At 40.3% G+C, this 22,195-nt stretch overlaps 1 protein-coding gene across 2 annotated transcripts in view; it reads left to right on the top strand.

The window, feature by feature from the left end:
* The window catches only part of LOC133421517 (cytohesin-3), a 51,150-nt gene that overhangs the window by 22,257 nt on the left and 6,698 nt on the right, over positions 1-22,195 (top strand). For both annotated transcript variants that reach the window (XM_061711170.1, XM_061711169.1), the window contains 8 exons: positions 11,623-11,705; positions 11,914-11,978; positions 13,127-13,193; positions 14,070-14,188; positions 14,608-14,688; positions 16,938-17,050; positions 18,728-18,876; positions 19,170-19,281. In XM_061711170.1, coding sequence (XP_061567154.1) covers positions 11,941-11,978; positions 13,127-13,193; positions 14,070-14,188; positions 14,608-14,688; positions 16,938-17,050; positions 18,728-18,876; positions 19,170-19,281 — 679 coding nt within the window. In that variant the 5' untranslated portion in view covers positions 11,623-11,705; positions 11,914-11,940. The remainder of the gene's footprint in view (positions 1-11,622; positions 11,706-11,913; positions 11,979-13,126; positions 13,194-14,069; positions 14,189-14,607; positions 14,689-16,937; positions 17,051-18,727; positions 18,877-19,169; positions 19,282-22,195) is intronic.

The raw sequence follows: 22,195 nt of genomic DNA on the forward strand, positions 1-22,195 counted from the left end.
GTGATTGTTGTGGTACACATCTCCCTGGAGGAGCAGTATCATCCTGGCTTACACAACGGCCTGCTGGGCTGAATAAAGTTTGCTAAGCTTTGGCTGATTAGGCAAATGGTGGTAGAGGGATGGATGAACTATTTTTTTTGGAAAGATTTTTGTTTCATGATTGTTTGCAGTAACATTCCACTACTTCTTTCTCAAGAAATAAAGACAAAGAAAAAAATATGGGACCAAACTTATGATTCTTCACCCCCAATTTAGGACTGTTGCCATTGTGTGAGGGTTTTTAACAAGGGGACTTTTCATCTCCTCTCTGCAGATCTGACTGAAAGACCTAACAAACATAAAACTCTCCAGGACTTAGTTCCAGCCGGCCCCCGCGCACGCTGGCTTTAGGGAGCTGTGTTATTGTGTAACAGGTGGATCCATCAGTTAGGAAAGTTCTTGTCTAGACAGGGTGTGGGATTATAAAGAGCATTACGTACAAAAAAGGAAGTGGAAAAGAAATTAGGGATGATCTCAAGCTGCCAGTAAGTGATCGGTGAAACAAAAATATGTTGAGATTGTTTTGTTTGCTTTCTCTTTGGTAAAACACAAACAAACAATAAAACTGTGCAAGATTATAGATTGTGTTATAATACATTAAAACTTGTTGAAATCCTTAGTTTTGATGGTCCCACAAAAAAAGCTACTAAGAGGTAGATTTTATTTTTTATTTCAAAGGGAAAAGACTTAAATCTAGCACATTAAGTACTTGTTCATGAATAAAAGACTGTCTCACTTCAAGGGATTGTGTTATTGAGTCGTCAGTGCTTTGAAGAATCAAACGGCAAAATTGTTTGATGTAAGCTCTGATTTTCCTTTATAATCTAATTTTCATAAGGGGAATGTTGTGGGTGTGTTCTCTGAGAGGAGATGGACAACAAGTAATTCCCAGACTAGGAGACAGTCATTATTTCCATTAAGGTGATGTTGCTCTTCATTCTGTAAATGAAGTAGACTTTAAATACAAGCTTTGTATAGCCTCCAGATTCATCAATAAAGCGTTGTGCATTATAAAGTAGCTTGTGTAAGCAAGTGTCCCCTCCAAGGAGAGCAGTGTGGTTGTTTTTCAGATCAGATGATGCCCCAGTTGCTCCTGGGGGTTCTAGAGAAGTTTCAAAGCCAAATGAGATGTGTAATCCTCAAGGGTTTTAGTGTGTACAGCAAGGTCTTGTTTCAGAACCTAAAAAAAATTCAGGCCAAATATACTCAGGAGATCTCCTAATCATACACCTGAACCATTTTAGCTGGTTCATTTCAACATGAATGAGTATTGACTCCACTCAGAGATAAACCCCTCAGTCTATCTTTAAGGCTCAGCCACCTCATCAACGAATCTCATTTTAGCTGCTTGTAGCCATGATATCACTACGTAGAAGAGAGAGTTGGAGGACATGTGATACAAAAGCTTTCCACCTCACCACTACGGCCCAGTAAAATGCCTGGATTTCTGCCGGTCCCTGTCCATCTCACGCTCCATTACACCATCACTTAAGTGCAAGACCAAGAGGTACTTAATGTTATTGGAAACACAGTGGAGTGGAAAATAAAAGCGTATGATTTTCAGTGTTCTGCTGATCTTCCATTGCGGAAACTAGTTAAACTGACATGTACATAAGCTCCATGAATCTATGGATAAACGATATTAATGTTTGTGTTTTTATTTCTAAGTTCGACTGGAGGACATTAGAGTGACCTTGAAAGAGGTCTTATCTGATACAGATAAAGTGAATGGTGCAGTTAGAGATTATGATCTCGAAGTATAATAATGAGCAGGAAATGTCAGAATCGCTATATGTAGAAGTGACTCAATGCAGTGATATAACTCTTCAAAAAGTTACTTCAGGATTGTAGCTTATGTCTTAATTTTAGTCAGATGTGTTCAAAACACATACAAAATTCAATTTCTAATTCCTTATTTTTTTATCCGATTCTCATCATTGTTAAACTGTATTTACATTTATTTATCAGAGCCAATAATCTAGTCTTCTAGTCACAATGTCACATGCTTTGGCTTGTTTTGTGCCTAATGTTTTTCCTTTATGACCCATGTTGCTGAAATTATTTTAGCTGAGGATAATTTGTGTTTGCTCTCTAACAAAATCAACACTGAGCTGGGTTGTATGTTTTCTCAAAGTGGTTGATTGTAACCTGCCAGAAAGTATTTTTCTGTCAGTGAGAAGACACATTGCCGTCTAATCTGATTGAAGCACAATACGTAGCACAAAAAGCACTTGCACTTCTGGAGAGTTTCTCCACAACAGGTTCCAATTGAGCTGGTCTGAATCCTGCAGTTTTTGCATTTATAACTCCTGTTGCTAATAATAAAAGCAGAAAGAAGAAATAGCAAAAAGACTTGAGAAGACTAGCAGAAGTATGTGAATTAAAAGTGCAGCGCAATGGATAAAAGACGGAAGGAGTGCAGACAAGCTGCTGGACCAGATTGGGTGGTTGTAGCAGCAGGAATGTGGACTATTTCCATACCACAACTGTCATCTGTCAGGAGTCAGGAGTTTTCAAAAAGACTGTCAGTGTGGGTGTGCATTTGCGTGTGGAAGTGCTTATTTGTGCACACTTGAGAGCTGTGTGCCACAGAAGGGGAAAAGACAATTACTATGCACAATTGCAGCTTGCATGAGTGGGAAACAAGCTGCTAAAACCTGGACCAGATACAGTATGGACTTTTACAGAGGAGATAAGCTTAACTCCTCTGCTGGCGGCTTGTTAGTCAACATAAAAGTTGGAAATTGAAATGAAAATTCAGTATGTAATTTTTTTTTAAAGGAAATTTAAAAAAAACATCCTTGGGGAAGGATATTTGCGAAGTGGGTGGGTTATGTTTTCACTCTGGCACGAATGCAAACATTAAAGTTCCCTGAATGTAAGAAATGAGTCATGTGGGGTTTTATTTGTCAGTGTCTCACCACCTCTACCAAACACACCTTACTATCTCGTATCATACTCACCTCAACTGGATTGCACATATTTGCTGGCTTTGCCAGGCTGCAATCCACCTCTGAGTGTTGTGAACTTGTGTAAGAATCCATCATTTGCGTGGGAAAAGGACTCGCACCCTTTTTGTGTTTACGTGGTTGCTAATGTTAGAGGAAAGGCCAGCCCCCGTCACAGCAGACATCCCCTCCATTGTCCTGTTGGAAGCCTGCCGAAAATCAGGAAGTGTTTCTGAGGTTGTTTTCTCTTTGCATTCACCATTACAGTCAAGACTGTCAATTTGAGAAGGATAAAGATGCTTATTGTGGTAGGATTGGCATGAAGGCCTTTCTCCTAAAATGTCCATACAGACTGGACGGGACAAGGCCTTGAGTAGTTTTCAGGAGCTACATGTACATGTTGAGTTCCAGATATAATAAGTTATTCTAGACTGTAACTTAGATAATGATCAGTGACTTATGCTAGGGACATATTTGAGATTGTGTAAGTGCATGAGTACATGACGAAAAGACCTGAAACAAATCGCTGTCATCTGCGGTATGATTATTTTGAATCTGACCTTCCTTTCGATGGTCCCGTGACAAGGCACAGTAGCACAAGCCAATAGTTTCAGTTATAAGAGAGTCATGAGATTTTATTGGAAATGATAGCTGATTATAACCATCACTGAGATGAACCTGATAAACGGAAAGTGAGTTACTAACATGTTTGAAATTCCTGAGTTACACATTTTATTTTCTGGTGATCTGAATGTCTGTCACAGCAACTGTGTTTTACTCCTACTAGTTTCAAAGACTAGGAGATATTCAATCAGCAGCCAGACTCTAAGCTGTCCCAATAATCAGTATGCTAAAATGTGAGTTCAAAATTAAAAATTAGCTATTATTCCTTTCATTAAATGATATTGTGTCTCACTTTCAGCATTTGATATGTTTTCTGATAAATCGAATGTGGGTTTATGAGATTGGCAAATCATTGCATTCTATTTTTAATTTACTTTTTTACACAGCTTCCCAACTTAAGAAAAGGGAGATTTTATTTTCCAAACAAAAACATGGCATGCTTCAGAAAAAAAAGCTGCTTTTTTGTTCGTCAATGGATTTGTTTTAATTTGAAGCAGCAGTGTCCATCTGACGCGAAATGCTCTGTGAGCAGGCTGCATCTTTTCACCAGACAGGGTGGGGTTTCTCCGGCCGGACGTAGCGCGTGGAAGGATCACGTTATTCCGGCCGGATCCCCCCCCCCCCCATCTGGCTCCCCGGTTGCCCAGAGGGGGCAGTATAGCCCAGGACTGCTGCATGTTTTTGTGAGGGTAGCTCAGACCGTGGGGTAGTTGAGCTCTGCTCCAGAAAGGATACCCGTGACCTCCACCCTACGGAGCACGTACCCCTGATACGTTACCTAAACCTAACTATTCGTGAATGGAGGTTGCACATGTCTGGTGTTCAACTGCCCCACAATCTGCAGCCAGGCACAAATCACGTCAATGTACGATGCTAGTTGCTAGGAGACCAAATAACTGTCTTGGAAGTAGTTAGCAGATATTAACTAGTTTTTTTTAATTCCACAGATGAATGCATGCTGTCTTCTCACCAATAACAGCTTTGGTGTCATTCATATTGATTAAGAGGAGAAGACAAGTTGCAGCAAAAAACACAAGGGCGTGGGGGCTGATGAATTTTTCAATCATATAGCCTACTACAGTTTAAGCTCATATAAAACCATTTCTTGTGTTGAAGAATATATGTTTAAAGACATACAGAAGAGAGCTACTGTGTGGAAAGACATCCCCAACAACTTGGGCTTAAGTGGTAGAAATGTGACTTATAAAAAACATTTTCCATGAAAATGTTCTTTTGAAATGATCTGCAGCTCCAAATACACAGTATGTTCGAACCCAGGTGCTCCTCTCCCCACCAGGATATCAAACTTCTCCTGACTCAGCCCGAAGTACACCTGGAAACAGCAGTTACACAAACACAATCAGCGTCTCGCTCAGGCCTCTAGGCCAGGGGTCGGCAACCCAAAATGTTTAAAGAGCCATATTGGACCAAAAACACAAAAAACAAATATGTCTGGAGCCGCAAAAAATGAAAAGTCTTGTATGTATAAGCCTTAGAATGAAGACAAATGGCGAAAGGCGAAATGTTGAGAAGAAAGTCGAAATCTCGAGAAAAAAGTCAAAATGTCGAGGAAATAGTCAAAATTTTGAGAAAAAAGTCGAAATGTCAAGAAAAAAGTGGAAATGTTGAGATTAAAAAGGAAAGGAAAAAGGAAGAAAAAAAGAGAAAAAAAAGAAGAAGAAAAAAGGAAAAAAAGAGAAAAAAAGAAGAAAAAAAGGAAAAAAAGGTCAAACATTTTTGAAAAAGCTCCAGGAGCCACTAGGGCGGCGCTAAAGAGCCGCATGCGGCTCTAGAGCCGCGGGTTGCCGACCCCTGCTCTAGGCCCACAACCAGTAAACGCCAGTGGCGGAGCTAGACTTTTAACCTTGGGGTGGCCAGAGGGGGGCCAAGGCTATTTCAGGGGGTCCACAGACTATGACAATGAATTAGTTTCTCGAACAATCAATTGTTATCGGAGTCGCTAAATGTTGAAATGTACATATTAAGCACAGTTTAAGTTTATTCACTCTGTACAAAATGTACAAAAGTACAAAAGAAAAAGCACCTCCCAAAAAATGTAACTACGCGTCGCGGCGACGCAGACCCAACGCAGACCGAGAGGGCTGTGATTGGTTTGCTTGGTAGCAACGCAGTTCCGGTTGCGTTGGTTTAACGCAGAACCATAAATCAGGCTTTACTCACTCAAAGTTAATCACTCACAAACAGAAACACGTAAATATAAGCGGCAACCCGAATTAAATGTAGACGTTAATGTGGAGCAGCCGTTGGAAACTGACAGTGGTGATCTGTAGACGCCATGAGATGTAACGTTAACGTTAGCTTGATACCCATGGCCCCGAGCACAACGATCTCCTATCTGAACACAAAAGTGATTTTAAAAAGTGACTGAGGACTTCACTGTCCATCAAGGATATGTATCCTTCTCCTCCTCTTCCTCTTTTTATTTTGTCAATCTCTTAGCCATTTTCAAGATCAAATTTGGCTCCAGGCACTCCAGCAAAGATAACGTCTGACCCTAATTCAAATCTTCCTCTTCTTCTGTGGCAATTCTTCTTCTCCTCCTAATAAGGTGGATTACAGATCTTTGTGGTACATAGCGCCAACTACTGTACAGGAGGGACATAGTAGTCAGGAGTCGCTGATTTCAAAACGCAACTGGCTCCTTTCGACAAGATGTGCGCGGTGCCCTGATATGTCAATCATCTGGGGTGGCACTTGGGGGGACCAATCAGATTTCAGGGGGGTCCAGTGCTACCCCAGCCTCCCCTCTAGCTCCGCCTCTGGTAAACGCTCCTGTTCTGTCATAACAGCACACGGGACCTGGCTGAACTTGCCTCCTAACCTTAACGCTCCGTCCCAGGTGTGGTCAAATGCTAGTGACCTGCTACTTTCCTGAGAAGTAGCGATTTTAGGAAGATAGTGAGATTGGAAAGGGAAAACCTACCAACTCTTTGAACCTTTGCTTAAAAATAGCAGATACCATGTGTCTTTCTTAGAAAACATCAGCTCACAGACAAACTTAGCCATCATTGGTTGACAAAAAGGCCAAGCCTGCAGGTCTGAACTTCGACGATGATGTATTGATCCTAACGGGAACAACAGCTCCCTATGTCATAATTTGAAAGGCCTGAGTAGTCAAGCATTGCTAATCTATGTGGCTGAGGCCGGGGTTAAGCAGGAGTGTTTATACACTTTTATAACCTAATATGGATTTCTCATACAACTGTCTGATCTCTATGGAAATGCACTCACATCAACACACATGCGCAGTTTCTTACACCTCCATGAATAATGTATCAGATGTCCAGTGCAGGATGTAGAGATGCAGTCGCCCCCAGAATGAAATTAGAAATTACTATTGCTTATGGTCCAAACACACAGCAGTGGTTTGTTAGCTCAAGCAGACTTTGTCTCCTGACACAATTTGTCCCATTCTCTGAACCAGCTGAGCTCTTCCAGCCAGAGTAGGAGGGATGGAGGAGTGTTTTACGCATTACAGACGTAGGTTACCCGCAGGGTCTCCTTGCTCCACAATTGCTGCTTTATGAAGCAACTTAACTGGAGCCAAGAAATGAGAGCAACTGTGACAGAGTGTAAAGATGTCCAGTTGGCTGGTATTTGTTCCTGCATCACTTTTGAGTCTTTCTTTTTCTCCTCTGTTGTCTTGGCTTTCTTTGTTTCTGTCACGAAGGCAGACGTTGCCTGTTTTCCACTTTTTTTTTACTTTTTTGCCTTTTGCTCCAGCGACCTTAACTTTAAAGAAGCTCACGAGACAGTAGTTATACTTTAAGCTTGACAAGGCAGTCTTGTTTCGTAGCTGGCCTTGCTTCTTGATCCTCTAATCTACCGTTTGTCACACAGAGATGGTAAATAAGTCATCCGTGGAAACTGTCTATAACAGGACAGGCACATCTAAGTGCCTGCCTAAGTGATTTTAGAACCATCTCTTTGACCTAACTCATGGAGAAGAGAGGTGGGAGGACAGATAAAATATCATTCTGGTTTAGAAAATGTAGTTCTTTACTGGTCTTCAACAGAAGAGACTTGTTGCAGCACTGATAAAACTGATGCTGTCTCCAATGCTGAAGTATTTATAAGACATCACTGTCTATATATTTATATACATAGATGATCAGAAGCTCGTCTACGTGACTCCCAAGAAAACAATCCCCTTCCATAGATGGATTTCACTCATTTGTAATGGAAATAAAAGAGGTTCTGATATAACTTTTACTCATAAAAGTCAAGCTTCAAGTTTCTTTCTCTAGTTAATTATAAATGTAAGGGCTAGGGGGATAGGAAAAGTGTCTAAAATAACCTCTTTTCAGCCTCCATATCACTACAAAAAATGCTGAATATTCTGTACATAACAATAGTGTATATTATAAAAGAAATGGCTATTTTCTCATTAACATCACCTGCACACATAACAAAGCCTTCTGGAACTAAACATCAAGAAACGAGGAAACAAGTGAATCCTATCAGGGTTTTTACAAGATTTTTCTTCATTGCACTCAACCGAGTAAAAGGGATTCTTTTGACATTTAGACAAATTAAGAGTGAGTCATGTCTCAGCTTTGCATTTCTCGCTAGACATGGTATTTATACCCCATTAACACTTGACCCACTTTACATTTAAGATATGACTAATCACTGCTTCAAGTTATGTTCTCTTTGTAGTTAGAGGGCTATTTGATATTATTTCTCTTTGCTTCTCTTTTGTAAAGTCTGGTGAAAGCTGGTGCGTACTGTGATTGTCAGTGTGCGTGAGAAAGACTGCGGTATCTGCACCCATCTGGATTTCTGCTCTCATGACCGACTGCTCATCTGCGATAACTTGAGCTCCCTGCCCTCAGAACATGATAACCTAATAGTCCATGCTACTTCTGTCACTTTGTCTTACAGAGGAAAACGGTCAGAAAGGATTGATTCAGACACTGGGAAAGAGAGATACACTAGATAAATACAGAGCAGCAATAACGCCCCCCCCACCCCATTTTTTTGATCATTATTTACACTCGTGGGAGGGTGTGCCTGAATCGCAAAGCTGCTTAGTGGTATGATTCAGTTTGGGGGATTTGAATCGGCGCTCACCCCCACTTGAAGCACCGGAGTGGAGGCGGACTAAGAGTGAGATGGAGGGGGAGTGGGTGCATGTGTGTGTGTGTGTGTGTGTGTGTGTGTGTGTGTGTGTGTGTGTGTGTGTGAGAGAGAGAGAGAAAAACGGCGTAGGAAAGCACAATCTGGTATAGCTCCATGTGAAAATGACCTAGTTCCTCCTGTTAGCTGGCTCTCAAACGGATTGCTGTGTTCTGCTTTGTGGAGGAGAAGGGAGAGTGGGGGAGGTCCAAAGAGGGGTCTATGTGTGTGGGGGGGGGGGTTGATGTGGCACACTTAAATGAAGGGATGAGTAGGTGACTTTTGGGACTTTTTGTGTTGAGTTAAATTAATGTCATGTGAATGAGGTGTAAATTCTGCACGCATGACTTGTGTAGCGTGTATTCACCTGTGTGTACACAGTCTGTTAGCACACGCAGCGGAGCGTGCACGCTGAGTGATGCGCAGATCTCCGTCGCTGCAGCACTAATGACACCAAAAGAGGGCTTGATGAGAGCCGACGATCAGGATTCCAATATTTGAGGGGGCGGGACTCGCCAGATGCTCAGAGGTTGGCTAGATGTGTGTCAAACACACACACAGGATGTTATTTGAGGAAATCATCTGCTTTTCAACAGGGAAGTTTCTGTGGTTCAAAAGAAAATTCTCCCGGGAAACTTCTTCCTCAAACGTGTTGGGCACTTTTAACACCTGCTTGAAAATTTGAGAAAAAAAAAGGTGCAAGATGAAGCGAATGAAGACTTTCCTTTTGAATAAGTTAATTAACCTGCATGAGACATTAACTAATTAAGCAACATTCTGCAGCAGTAATACAAGTCTAGATGTTTTATATTATTTGCTTAAATGTAAAGTTCACCCCTGAATCTTTTTCTCCCTTCTGGCCTCTCGTGTTTATACATGTTTATACATCAGGATTGTTTTGGTGTGGGCCGTCAACATTTGGACGCATCGGCAGAAGAGACATGTGCCTCATTTCCACTGTAGCATATGGGAATCAGTTTGTGCCAAAAAATGCATCCTGTTTAGAGTGTCTGGTCAGAAATTATGACCGGGTTACTCAAGAAAGTCCTTTGTTGTCTGTTGTGGTGAAAACAACATGTGCTTTCTTGGACCTGTTTTCTTATTTATGTGCAGAAGATGTGTCTTATGTTCATGACAGTGTGTCCAGGATTTAGCTCAGAAATGTACATTTACGTTTGTCAGATGACACAAACACATCTCCAGATGATTGAAACTGTTTGTGGTCTAACCGCCAAATACGGGAAATTAAGCAACTGCTTGCTCAAAATTTTGCCCTTTACATCAACTCTATAGACTGTTTGTCTATAAAAGATGGATTGTAGCCACAAGGTCTGAAGAGTTGGTCTGTGTGTATTCTGACTGCTCCACGCGATGGTCAAAAAAACCTCAGACTCCAAGAGGTTAAAACAGCTACAACTTCTCTTATAAAAAAGAAAGTCAAAAAGATGTTTTCTTAACTTTAACCGAAGTCACTCCATCTTATCAGCATGACTCTGACATTTCTGAAAAAATGTAAATTTCCTGAATTGATATTAAACTTCAAAGATATATATTTTTGTCCAAATTTCAGTTGCAAAAAAATCTAAATCTAACATTTTAAAAGCAGTCAAGTAGAGGGTTAAAATCACCGCGTCTACGTGGACCAGACATGATGAATATTAAATGTTGAGCCCCCCACTTGTGTGTGCTGACAGGACAGAACAGCCGTGGTACCTCCGATCTCAGACCTATAATCAGAGGTGGACAGAGTACTCGACCCCAGTACTTGAGTAAGAGTACAAATACTACTGGTCAAAATTTACTCCGTTACAAGTAAAAGTAGCTCAGTCAAAATATTACTCGAGTAAGAGTAGAAAAGTACTTGCTTTTAAAGGTACTTAAGTATCCAAAAGTAAATGCTTTTAAATTTACTTTAAGTAAAAGTAAGAGTAAATTTCTTATTTTCCACATCAGTAAATTACTATATTTTTTCTAAATTAATTTAAGTTGTAAAGTTTAAGTTGTAAATGTCTGTGGTTTGTCTGTGCCCTCGTTTTTTACTCGGTCGAACTCAAACATTGAGTTAAGATACGGCCAAGGATTTGGTGAAAGTCCCTGCTCCGAGTCCGACTCCTTTGACAAAAACTTGTGTCCAATAGGGTTTTAGGGAAGAAGAAAAAAGAGCAGACCTGAAAGTAACGAGTACTTTTCAGCCTTCCTAGAATTTTACTCGAGTAAAAGTAAAAATATTTGTCTTGGAAATGTATTCAAGTAAGAGTAATAAGTACCAAAGAAATCTAATACTCAAGTAAAGTACAAATCCTCTGGATATGTACTTAAGTACAGTACTCAAGTAAATTTACTCCGTTACTGTCCACCACTGCCTATAATATTAATTCTTATATCTACTACTTTCAAACCAACATCTGAGAGTTTATCCGCTCTTTCCTCAGACTAACACTCATCAATAAACTAAAATTATAGACAATAATTTCATCAAAGTGATAACACTTATGAAGAGAATATGTAATATGTAAAGCATCTTCCCAGTTGAACTGTGTTGCATTGTGTTCCCCTCAAAAGTGCACCCACCTGCTAGTTTCAATAAAATATTCACAAAACTAAAGGGCTGCAAAAATAATGGGGAACTATGAGCGCTCCTGATTTGTAGTCTATTTAATTCTACACTTTGAATGCGTCTATAAGCACACTAATCTAGGTTACTGTATATGCAATGTCTCGGACTGTTTTCATTGAACAGGTATCCTCTGTAAAGATTAATCCCTGACTCTGACTGGCTGGTCGGAGGGTGAATTAATTTAATCCATCCTCACAGCACTATTCCACCTTCTCTCTCACCCATGTGCTATTTAATTTTCCCCCACTCTCGTAGTGCCCGAGGACCTGTCTTTGGAGGAGAGAGATGAGCTGTTTAACATACGACGCAGGAAAAAAGAGCTTTTGGATGATATTGAAGTGAGTTACTCTGATAATGCTGTTGTTTGTTGGTTAATAAGGGTTAAGGGGAGGTGTTGCATGTTGGAAGATACTTGGTGGTCAGCACTGTGACCTGTATGCCACAAGGGGCCTGGTTTGATAAAGTAAACCATGTTGTTTATAAATAGGCTGAAATACAATTATAAAGAATGCAGTAAGTGATCAAATGAGTGTCCTGTGTTTGCAGCGGCTGAAATTTGAGATTGCAGAAGTGATGACTGAGATTGAACAGCTAACCTGTGTGGGGGAGAGGTAAGCTTTCATGGATTTGTTTGTCTATTAGAATGAACTGTTGCTGAACATACTGATTATTTCCATCAGGTTATTAGTTTGTTCTGAAGATATCAAACAAAAAAAGTGAAAGACCATTCCTATTTTCTGAGCAAAGTGGTGGATATGACTCGCCAGGCTGGCCTGTGTTAGCTCCTAGATCAGTTCTCAACATATAGGTAAACTCATTTTCTGGTGACTTGGTGTTGCAGATCTAAATAGTTGACTCTGTCAAGTGACAGTTTAAAGTGTGTTATAATAGATCCTAAAGCAAACACTCAAAGTTGTTTACATTGATGAACTTTGAGACTAAAATTCAGAGGAAATCAGAGGGAATTTGAAAAGAATGGAATACTATTTTTGCCTTAAAACCAGCTACTTCTCGTTTAGTTTACAGCTGGACTAATCATGAATCTGTCATTACAATAGCTACAGTATATAATAGAGTATTTTTCCAAATCAGTTACTACTTTTGCCTCACACCTGTCATTGTGTGTGTGTGTGTGTGTGTGTGTTGACATATCAATCATCCATTGTTTGAAGAGTGAAGCGGAACTGCCCGTCGACTAAACATTATCCTAACAGCCTGTATTCAGAGACCTTCGTGTGATTGGTTGTTGAGGTCGAGCAAGGCCATGTGTCGGGCTGTGTCTCAGGTGCAGCTGGTAAAGGGACTCGGGCTTATTTTTGGCACTCGCTGAAGCAACTGGGGCATCCACTGACAAATAAAGGTGGAGACTTCCCTGCGGCTTGTTTGAAAGTCTGTTAAGAAGAGGTGGAACGTTAAAACTTGAAATAATATTCTTCCAAATAGCTGCAGGATGCGTAGGGCTGAAGGAACATGCAAAAATGCACCTCTGCTTTTCGCAGATGGAAAGGGTTATTGCTCGTAGAGAATCGCATGTTGTCATGTTTAACTTTTTTGAACATTAACAGTTTTTCCTTTAATCACTTTCCAAACTCAGTGTTTGTTTGACAAAGTAGTAAATAAACTGTCTTAGAAAAGCCTTTAAAAAACTGATGTAGTGAGCAAACACAGCAGCCTGAAGGAAACACCACACCCGACTAACACGCGATGGATGTGACTGAGTCGTGTGTTTATCTCGCTTTTTCTCTTCTTTTAATCCCAGCAAAACCACACAAAGAAACAAACAGATCGCCATGGGAAGGAAGAAATTCAATATGGATCCTAAAAAGGTCAGCCAGAGCTCGAACTGTTTTAAAATCAATAAATGATACCCGTTGCGTTGCATTTTTATAGTCTGAACAACTCTTTTGAATTAGTACGACGGAGTATAAGGGCCAAACTAAGACAAGAAAAAATGGAAATTACGAGAATAAAGTCATAAAATTACGAGAATAAAGTCGTAATGTTGCGAGAATAAAGTCGTAATAGAATAAAGTCGTAATATTATGAGAATAAAGTCGTAATATTACGAGAATAAAGTCGTAAAATTACGAGAATAAAGTCGTAACATTACGAGAATAAAGTCGTAACATTACGAGAATAAAGTCGTAAAATTACGAGAATAAAGTCGTAATGTTGCGAGAATAAAGTCGTAATAGAATAAAGTCGTAATATTATGAGAATAAAGTCGTAATATTACGAGAATAAAGTCGTAAAATTACGAGAATAAAGTCGTAACATTACGAGAATAAAGTCGTAATGTTACGAGAATAAAGTCATAATATTATGAGAATATAATTTATGAGAACTCTAACAGGAAGAGCTTCTTCTCCCTGTGTTAAAATGAGGAATATTGAGCATCTTGTGAAGTTATATTTATATATTTATAATATATTACAACTTTATTCTCGTAATATTATGACTTTATTCTCGTAATTTTACGACTTTATTCTCGTAATATTATGACTTTATTCTCGTAATTTTACGACTTTATTCTCGTAATATTATGACTTTATTCTCGTAATTTTACGACTTTATTCTCATTACATTATGACTTTATTCTCGTAATTTCCTTTTTTTGTTTTTTTGTTTGGCCCTAATACTCCGTCGTAAATTAGATTTCAAAGCAAACCAGTAGAAATAACTGCAGTGTCATGTTTCAACAGGGAATCCAGTTTCTCCTGGAAAACGATCTTCTCCAGAACACCCCTGAAGACATCGCGCAGTTCCTCTACAAAGGAGAGGGTCTCAACAAAACAGTCATCGGGGACTACTTAGGGGAACGGTGAGCGCTCCGGATTTCCTTCTGTTTTCCTGCTGCCTTTCTTTTTCCAGTCTCCATCTGCACTGCCTGCACTCAGGCACAGACATAGAGCAGCAGGAAGTAGATTTTCTAGATTTATGGAGGAGAGCAGTGACGGGAGACCATGCCACTAAAATAGCCAAAGGAACATGTGGTTTTTATCGGAGGGTTGTTAGGTAGGCCTGTCAAAACAATGGAGGTGTGACGATACCTAGTCTAGGCAACTCTACAGCTTTGTGTCTGAAAGTGCGGCTGCCATGTCGTTGCAGGATTTAAACATCCCCCTGTAACCTCAGAAAGTACTGCAGCACTTTTTTATAATATTACCCAACAAGGTTTCTGTTTTCTTATTTGACATGTGAGTATTGAAAATGATCACATCTATTCTTCTTGCTCTCCAGGGATGATTTTAACATCAAGGTCCTCCAGGCTTTTGTGGAGCTTCACGAATTTGCAGACCTCAACCTCGTCCAAGCGTTAAGGTGAGCGGTTAAGAAAATACAGTTGAGAACACCCAGACTGAGAAACACATGCACGATGCTCAAGAAGAAGCAGCACGCTAAACAGCAGTGTATGCTTTAAAAACTCTGTTTTTGTGGCATCAGCATTTATTTGTCTTCATCAGAGGGGGACAGGTAGGAATGGGCGATATTTTAGCGTTCACGATATACCGTCAAAAAAATTCCTCACGATAAGAATTTGTCATCTCGCGGTAAAAACGATAAATTCCCGTTGATGACGTTTTTGTGTAAAGCTGATTTATGGTTCTGCGTTAAATCGACGCACAACGTACGTGAAGGAAGGAAGGAAGGAAGGAAGGAAGGAAGGAAGGAAGGAAGGAAGGAAGGAAGGAAGGAAGGAGAGAGTAGGAGGAAAGAAGGAAGGAAGGGAAAAAGGAAGGAAGGAAGGAAGGAAGGAAGGAAGGAAGGAAGGAAGGAAGGAAGGAAGGAAGGAAGGAAGGAAGGAAGGGAGAAAAGAGGAAGGGAAGAAGGAAGGAGAGAGCAGGAGGAAAGACGAAAGGAAGGGAAAAAAGAAGGAAGGAAGGAAGGAAGGAATGAAGGAAGGAAAGGGGAGAAAGAAGGAAGGAAAGGGGAGAAGGAAGGGAGAGAACAGGAGGAAAGAAGGAAGGAAGGGAAAAAAGAAGGAAGGAAGGAAGGAAGGAAGGAAGGAAGGAAGGAAGGAAGGAAGGAAGGAAGGAAGGAAGGAAGGAAGGAAGGAAGGAAGGAAGGAAGGAAGGAAGGAAGGAAGGGAGAAAAGAGGAAGGGAAGAAGGAAGGAGAGAGCAGGAGGAAAGACGAAAGGAAGGGAAAAAAGAAGGAAGGAAGGAAGGAAGGAAGGAAGGAAGGAAGGAAGGAAGGAAGGAAGGGAGAAAAGAGGAAGGGAAGAAGGAAGGAGAGAGCAGGAGGAAAGACGAAAGGAAGGGAAAAAAGAAGGAAGGAAGGAAGGAAAGGGAAGAAGGAAGGAAGGAAGGAAGGAAGGAAGGAAGGAAGGAAGGAAGGAAGGAAGGAAGGAAGGAAGGAAGGAAGGAAGGAAGGAAGGAAGGAAGGAAGGAAGGAAGGAAGGAAGGAAGGAAGGAAGGAAGGAAGGAAGGAAGGAAGTTAAAAAGATGGAGTTGAATTGGTATTTTTTTAATCGTCATTTTTATCGTTATCGGGATAAATGCCAGAAATGATCGTGATACATTTTTTAGTCCATACCGCCCATCCCTAGGGACAGGATGCTGTTTCTTGGTTGGCTCCAACCTTTCCTATGAGCTGCATACGAAACCTGTTTTTCAACTGAACATTAAAACTTAAGAGTTATTGACCAAAGAAATCTTTTACCTTCTTTCATCATCACAAGAAATTCAAAATGAAAGTGGTCCATGATCCTCAATAGATGTATTTATTTAAAATACATCTGAAAATAAATGACAGATAGGTCCTTTCATCTGCTGCAAACACATTGCAAAAACATATTTGTCCAAAAGTGAAAACCCCTTGTTTCAAGAAAATTAGAAGAAAATTTTAGACTTATTTTGCTACTTTTGAGAATTCTAGTTATCTAGATTTCTGCTTAAAATAAGGCAATTTTGACTAGATTTAGGAATGTTAGGCTTATTTCAAGCAGGGCTGTTTTTGCAGCTTATAAAAGTGCATGTCAACACATCTAATTTTTCACAACAGTTTAACTATTATAATGTGCTATATTTGTATTTTTGCAAATGAAAACAGGTGCATAATGTACCGACATTCAGGTGACATCAGATGTCCACATGTCTCTTACTGGTTGCTGCGTGTGGACCGGCTTGTTTGTAAGAGATGAAACTAGATTGAAAAGTTTTGATAACATCAGAGAGATGTCTCCCGCTTGTCTGAAACCGGCTCGACTAGTGTGCAGTATGAGCAAATACATGGTGTTGACAAAGTGTTGTTGGTTTTAATCACCGTCTTGTATCGTGGACTCATCCTGTTGTTATTTCTGTGTCTGGGATGTTTTCAACAAAAGACGGATGTGGATGTTGTGGATGTTTCTGCAAATGAACTGCGCGGTCAAACGTTTGTAATTGTATATAAGTCCTGCAAAAGAAGCAATCTTCAACTAAATTCTTTTTTCATCCTTTTTTAACATCCTTTTGATGTTAAGAAATATCAGAGACTTGGGGTTCTTAACTCAGCAAACCTTCGGCTACCATGAAACAAAGTTTGCGTTAATATTTCATGCCACTATCGCTTCTGTCGTTGCTGTTACAGGCAGTTTCTGTGGAGCTTCAGACTTCCTGGTGAAGCTCAGAAGATTGATCGAATGATGGAGGCGTTTGCCTCCAGATACTGCCAGTGTAATCCCGGCGTCTTCCAGTCCACAGGTACCACACTCTCTCACACAACACACACACACACACACACACACACACACACACACACACACACACACACACACACACACACACACACACACACACACACACACACACACACACGCCCCACGCACACCGCAGCAGACTCATGAGTCAGACTGGACAGATAACATGTGGCAGATAGACCACCTCAGACTCGGATCAATGCTCCCGACTGTCTTCTCCCACTAGACGGCTGGACTTGTTTGTGCTGCATAAAGCCGACCATGTGACCACAACTAGAGATTTTCCTCAAACAACTTCTGACTTCGCTCCACAGACATACACCATCAGAACGGCTGTTAGTGCTTTCAGTCAGATTCTGTCCTTAACTGAGGTCCAGTTATTTTACTTTCATTTTCCACTGCAGTTGACATATTGCTCACTTAGCAAGTTCCTCTCCAATCTGAGTGTAATCAGTATCTGTGTCTCCAGCGGTGATAATGACATCGATTCCTGTTCAATAGTTGTCATTAGTGCCGTCGTGCCTCGCTGTGCATTGTCTGCAGCTCCTGTGTTTAGTAAGGACACTGGCGATGGCTCGGGCCATGAATATTGATGCAGTGCAGCGGTGTCACACCCAGACTAAGTTATTGGTGGCAGAGTTGCAAATTACAGTCCGGAGGATGTTGACTGGGACAGTTACGGTGTGGATGGATGAGATGGAAGATTGGGAACAGGAGTTATGATGTGTGAGAGCAGTCGATCACAGAGGAGCGTGTGTGTGTTTGTGGTCATGACAGCAGGGACACTTGGCTTTCAAAGTGCTGTGTCTGGAAAAGGACTTTCTGTTGATTAAATTCTCTTTTTCATTAGAAGAATCTTATATTCGGTGATGAGAAAATGAAGTGATATATGGTTGACCAATAAATCGCGGTCCTGCTGTTGTTATGTAACACTCACTATGATAAAAACAGCTTTTTTTTTTAATTACCGTATTTTCTGGACTATAAGCCGCTACTTTTTTCATAGGTTTTGAACCATGCAGCTTATACAAAGGTGCGGCTATTCTGTGGATTTTTCTTCCACCGCTCGGGCGCTCTAACCGGAATTAGAATAAAAACTAAGACAAAACAAATGCAAAGAAGAATACGCTACTTCTTCTTTAGCAGATAGAAGTAGGTAGAAGCAGATTTCAAACAGATAAATAGATAAATAAATACCGGTTATTTTCTCTTGGTTCTGTCCAGTTTTAATCAGCAAAGTTGCTGCCGTGTTAAAAGACACTGTTAGGAAAGGATCTATTTAGGTACAAACATGTACATCATTTACAGTTCAAAATACTTCTGTACATGTAGTAAATGTCTAATCTAACAACATAAATATTTGCGGCTTGCATATCTTTTTTTTAAATAGAGCGGATGCGGCTTATATACAGGTGCGGCTTATAGTCCAGAAAATACGGGTATATGCTTTTATAAAGATGACTATGTTTTCATTTGGATTTTGAGGAAAAAAATATGTACGGACGGTTTCTAAGATTCAGATACACATATCTTTTACATAATTGTATTACATAATGATATAAGATCAACACTTTGAATCCTTTCTACTGTAATCCATAAACTCCAAGCAGGTCAAACTAAACGTTTCACTTGTGCAGAAATGAAAGTTTCCCGGTAATACTGTGTGCAATTACCTCCACAGATACCTGCTATGTCCTGTCTTTTGCGATTATAATGCTGAACACCAGCCTCCACAATCCCAACGTTAGAGACAAGCCCCCAGTGGAGCGCTTCATCTCCATGAACAGAGGGATCAATGAGGGGGGAGACCTCCCAGAGGAGCTACTCAGGGTGAGAACTCGGACAAACTTGTGCATTCGAAACATGTACAGATGAAAGTTCAGTATGGCTTTGACTGAGTGCCGTTTGATAATTTATCACATGCAAAATAAACATACACGTAGCAGAAAGTCAGATGTCATTGGAACTCACAGTTCCGTCTACATTGTTGATGTTGATGCCTCTAGCTTCATTTTCAAAAAGTACAGTCTTTGTCTTTGTCAAAAATAGAGTTCTAATGTCAACGTGCTCTTCTAATTTTTCATCTCTGCAACATCTTATCTTTTTATTCTTCTTTTTCCTAGAATCTATACGACAGCATCAAGAGCGAACCCTTTAAGATCCCAGAGGATGATGGGAATGACCTGACACACACGTTCTTTAACCCAGACAGAGAAGGCTGGCTGCTCAAATTAGGTTAGTGGAAGTCTCCTTGCTTTCAGCTGCCGAGAGAATGCACAACATCCTGGACGAGTTAATTTGTTTACTCTTTAATGTCTTGGCTTACGTCCGTGGCTTTATTCTCATAAGAACCTAAAGTGCAGTAGTGACCTGTGAGGCGTCATGCTGTAGACACATTGTACTACATCAAAACCTTCATTGGTGACATGTTTTTTTTTTTATAATTGCCAAATTAAAATCTAATCAATGTTAACTGTTGTTCCTTTAAATGTCAACAATGCAGTTTTCTGTAATCAAATAAACAGGAGCTTCCTAAATCTACCAAAATGAGCATTGACATCATGCTGTACAAGCAAAGATTTGTGAGACTGCATTCTCGGTTTTATCACACCAGTCTTTGAAAAGCAAGATATATCTTGCAATCATCATCACCTACTCTTTTTTTTTTTTAATAAATTACAACTGTGCGTGGTTCTTGTATTTTACATCCATCAGAACCACAGAGTTTGCCGAGCCAGTAAGAGCAGCTCTGTCTCTGTGGCACATGGACAAACAGCTTCTGTGGTTGTCCTGTAGTGTCAGATCAGGATGTAGGGGAGTTTTTGAGGTCAGATTGACACTTTTTGGCTTTTTGTCATGTTCCATGAAACATTTCTGAGCAGTTTTTCTTAGTGAAGTTTGGGGTGCAGTGTTTTAATGTTGAATGCTGCTTCCTCTTCCAAGGAGGAGAGTTGGTTTGACCTGCAACAGTCTTTATATATATGTTAAAGCAACATCCACATGGATGTCAGGACCCAAGGTTTCCAAGCAGAACATGGCATTGTCAAGAGATAATCTTCCCAGAAAATAATGAATGTATTCCTTTGTCTAAAAGAGCCCATAATTGATTATATAATGGGAAACATGTCCAGTCTAAATTAAACCAGTATCATTGAGCAGGCAGCGGGATGTAACTGAAGCTGTGTCTCAGCTGATGAAACAGATTGTCCTCTTGCCCTTGGGCAAAACACTCTCCCAAGTTGCCCCAGCGGTGTGTGTGTGTGTGTGTGTGTGTTTGTTACCTCATTAGGAGCTTTTTGATACAATGACTGACCTTGTCAGGTCCAGTAGGACTTATTCAAAGGGCTGAAAAGGTGCTTTGTTGAATGCAAGTTTAGACCATCCGTGTATTTACTATACTCGCTCCACTCGCTCCACCTTGGGTCACTGATGGGGCTGGTGTTTATCCTCAAATGTCATCAGGCTAAAGGCAGGGTGCACGTTGACAGGTCACCAGCCATCGCAGCATCACAGTATTGCACAGAGGCAATGAAAAAAGTTTTACATCAGTTATTATTTATTTACACCTGGAAAAAAGTCTAAGAAAGCAATGACTTTTGATGGATTAAGTGGGTCAAAAACAAGACTTTTATTATGGAGTCTGATTAAGGCTGAAAAAAATACTCATTTTCATTTGGATTTTATAAATGTAATGGTTATTAAGGTTTCATTAAATATTCATTCATATTTCCATGACTCAGATAAATTCCTTTTGTTTGCCAGTTGTACTTAGTTGTAGTCATGTTAGTTTAATATTAAAATATAGTTATCTAGAGATGTTTTTGTATATACAAACGTATTACATAGATTTCACAACAGCGATCCAGTCTGCCCAGGTGTATTCCCGCGTATAATCAGTTCTTAAAACCATTTAATGCATGATAAATTGAATATGTATAATTTTTAATGGGACATCATTTGTAGTCTGGACCTTTTTCTAACTACAACTGTGTAAGAAGTCCAAGTGCATGAGTGTGAGACGGGTCTGCAGGCGATTTTTGTCTTCCTCCATGTGTTTTTCATTTGAACCCCATGTCGTCACTCAGCAGATCCTCCAGAATTCACAGCATTCTTACGCAGGATCTTATTGCCCTTCGTGTAATTCCTTTTTTCAACACTTAGAGTTTTTATTTTATAACATAATGAACGTTTAGTAGCCTGGATAGTGTTTGTCGTGGGTTAAAGGGCACACTAACCACAGGTGGTTAGGTTTATTACCATATTTATACAGACACACACACACACACACACACACACACACACACACACACACACACACACACACACACACACACACACACACACACACACACACACACACCTGGCATTGACCTGCACATTCTTCTAACTCTGTGTAATGTCTCTGTGGCCTCATCAAGCTCGTAAGCACGAATGCAAATGGCCCCACTGCGCTTCACAGACTTAACATGATTACATTCTGGTACAGTTCCTCCCTGGAGCCATTTTCCTCACCAGCTCTCACAATAATATTTCTAATTTAACTCTCTAAAAATAAACCCTGGAGGATGAGGAGGAATACATGCCTTTTTAGTAATTCTTGCTATGCGGAGCGGAAATTTGGCCATGCTAATTCAATAGCCAGAGTCTATTGATATGTAAGGAAGCCCAGAGCTTTTGTAGTTATCTGTGGCCCATTTTGGCTCTTGTGGGAGACCAAGAAAACAGCAAGAATATGCTGCAGTTGGAACCTAAAAAGTTGGGTTGATATACTCATGCTCTAACTTTGAGGCTGTTTTCAGTTTTTATTTGATGCTTGGAGTTCTTCCCCTGTGTCTCTGCTTTACATCCGTGGTGTTTTACTCCAACACAACCCTGTGCAGTCACTGCCAGAGGCTGAATTTATACTGCAAACCAGGGTGCTGGACATTGATGCTCTCTCTCTTTTTTCTCAATGTAGTTTATACAAATTATTGCATAAGGTGTTGAATTTGCTCTAGGGTTTTATAAACGTGTATGTGCATGTGGAGTCCTTCACGGGTGCTTTTAGTGCCACGTTGGGTTCATATCAAGGGCTGAGTTTGCTCCCCTCTCCTGGGAGCCAATGAGGTTTTATCCGGTGGCCCTGAAATATGAATAGGCAAAGTAATTT

This window comes from Cololabis saira, chromosome 21 (assembly GCF_033807715.1).
Source record: "Cololabis saira isolate AMF1-May2022 chromosome 21, fColSai1.1, whole genome shotgun sequence".
In the NCBI taxonomy this organism is placed as follows: domain Eukaryota; kingdom Metazoa; phylum Chordata; class Actinopteri; order Beloniformes; family Belonidae; genus Cololabis; species Cololabis saira.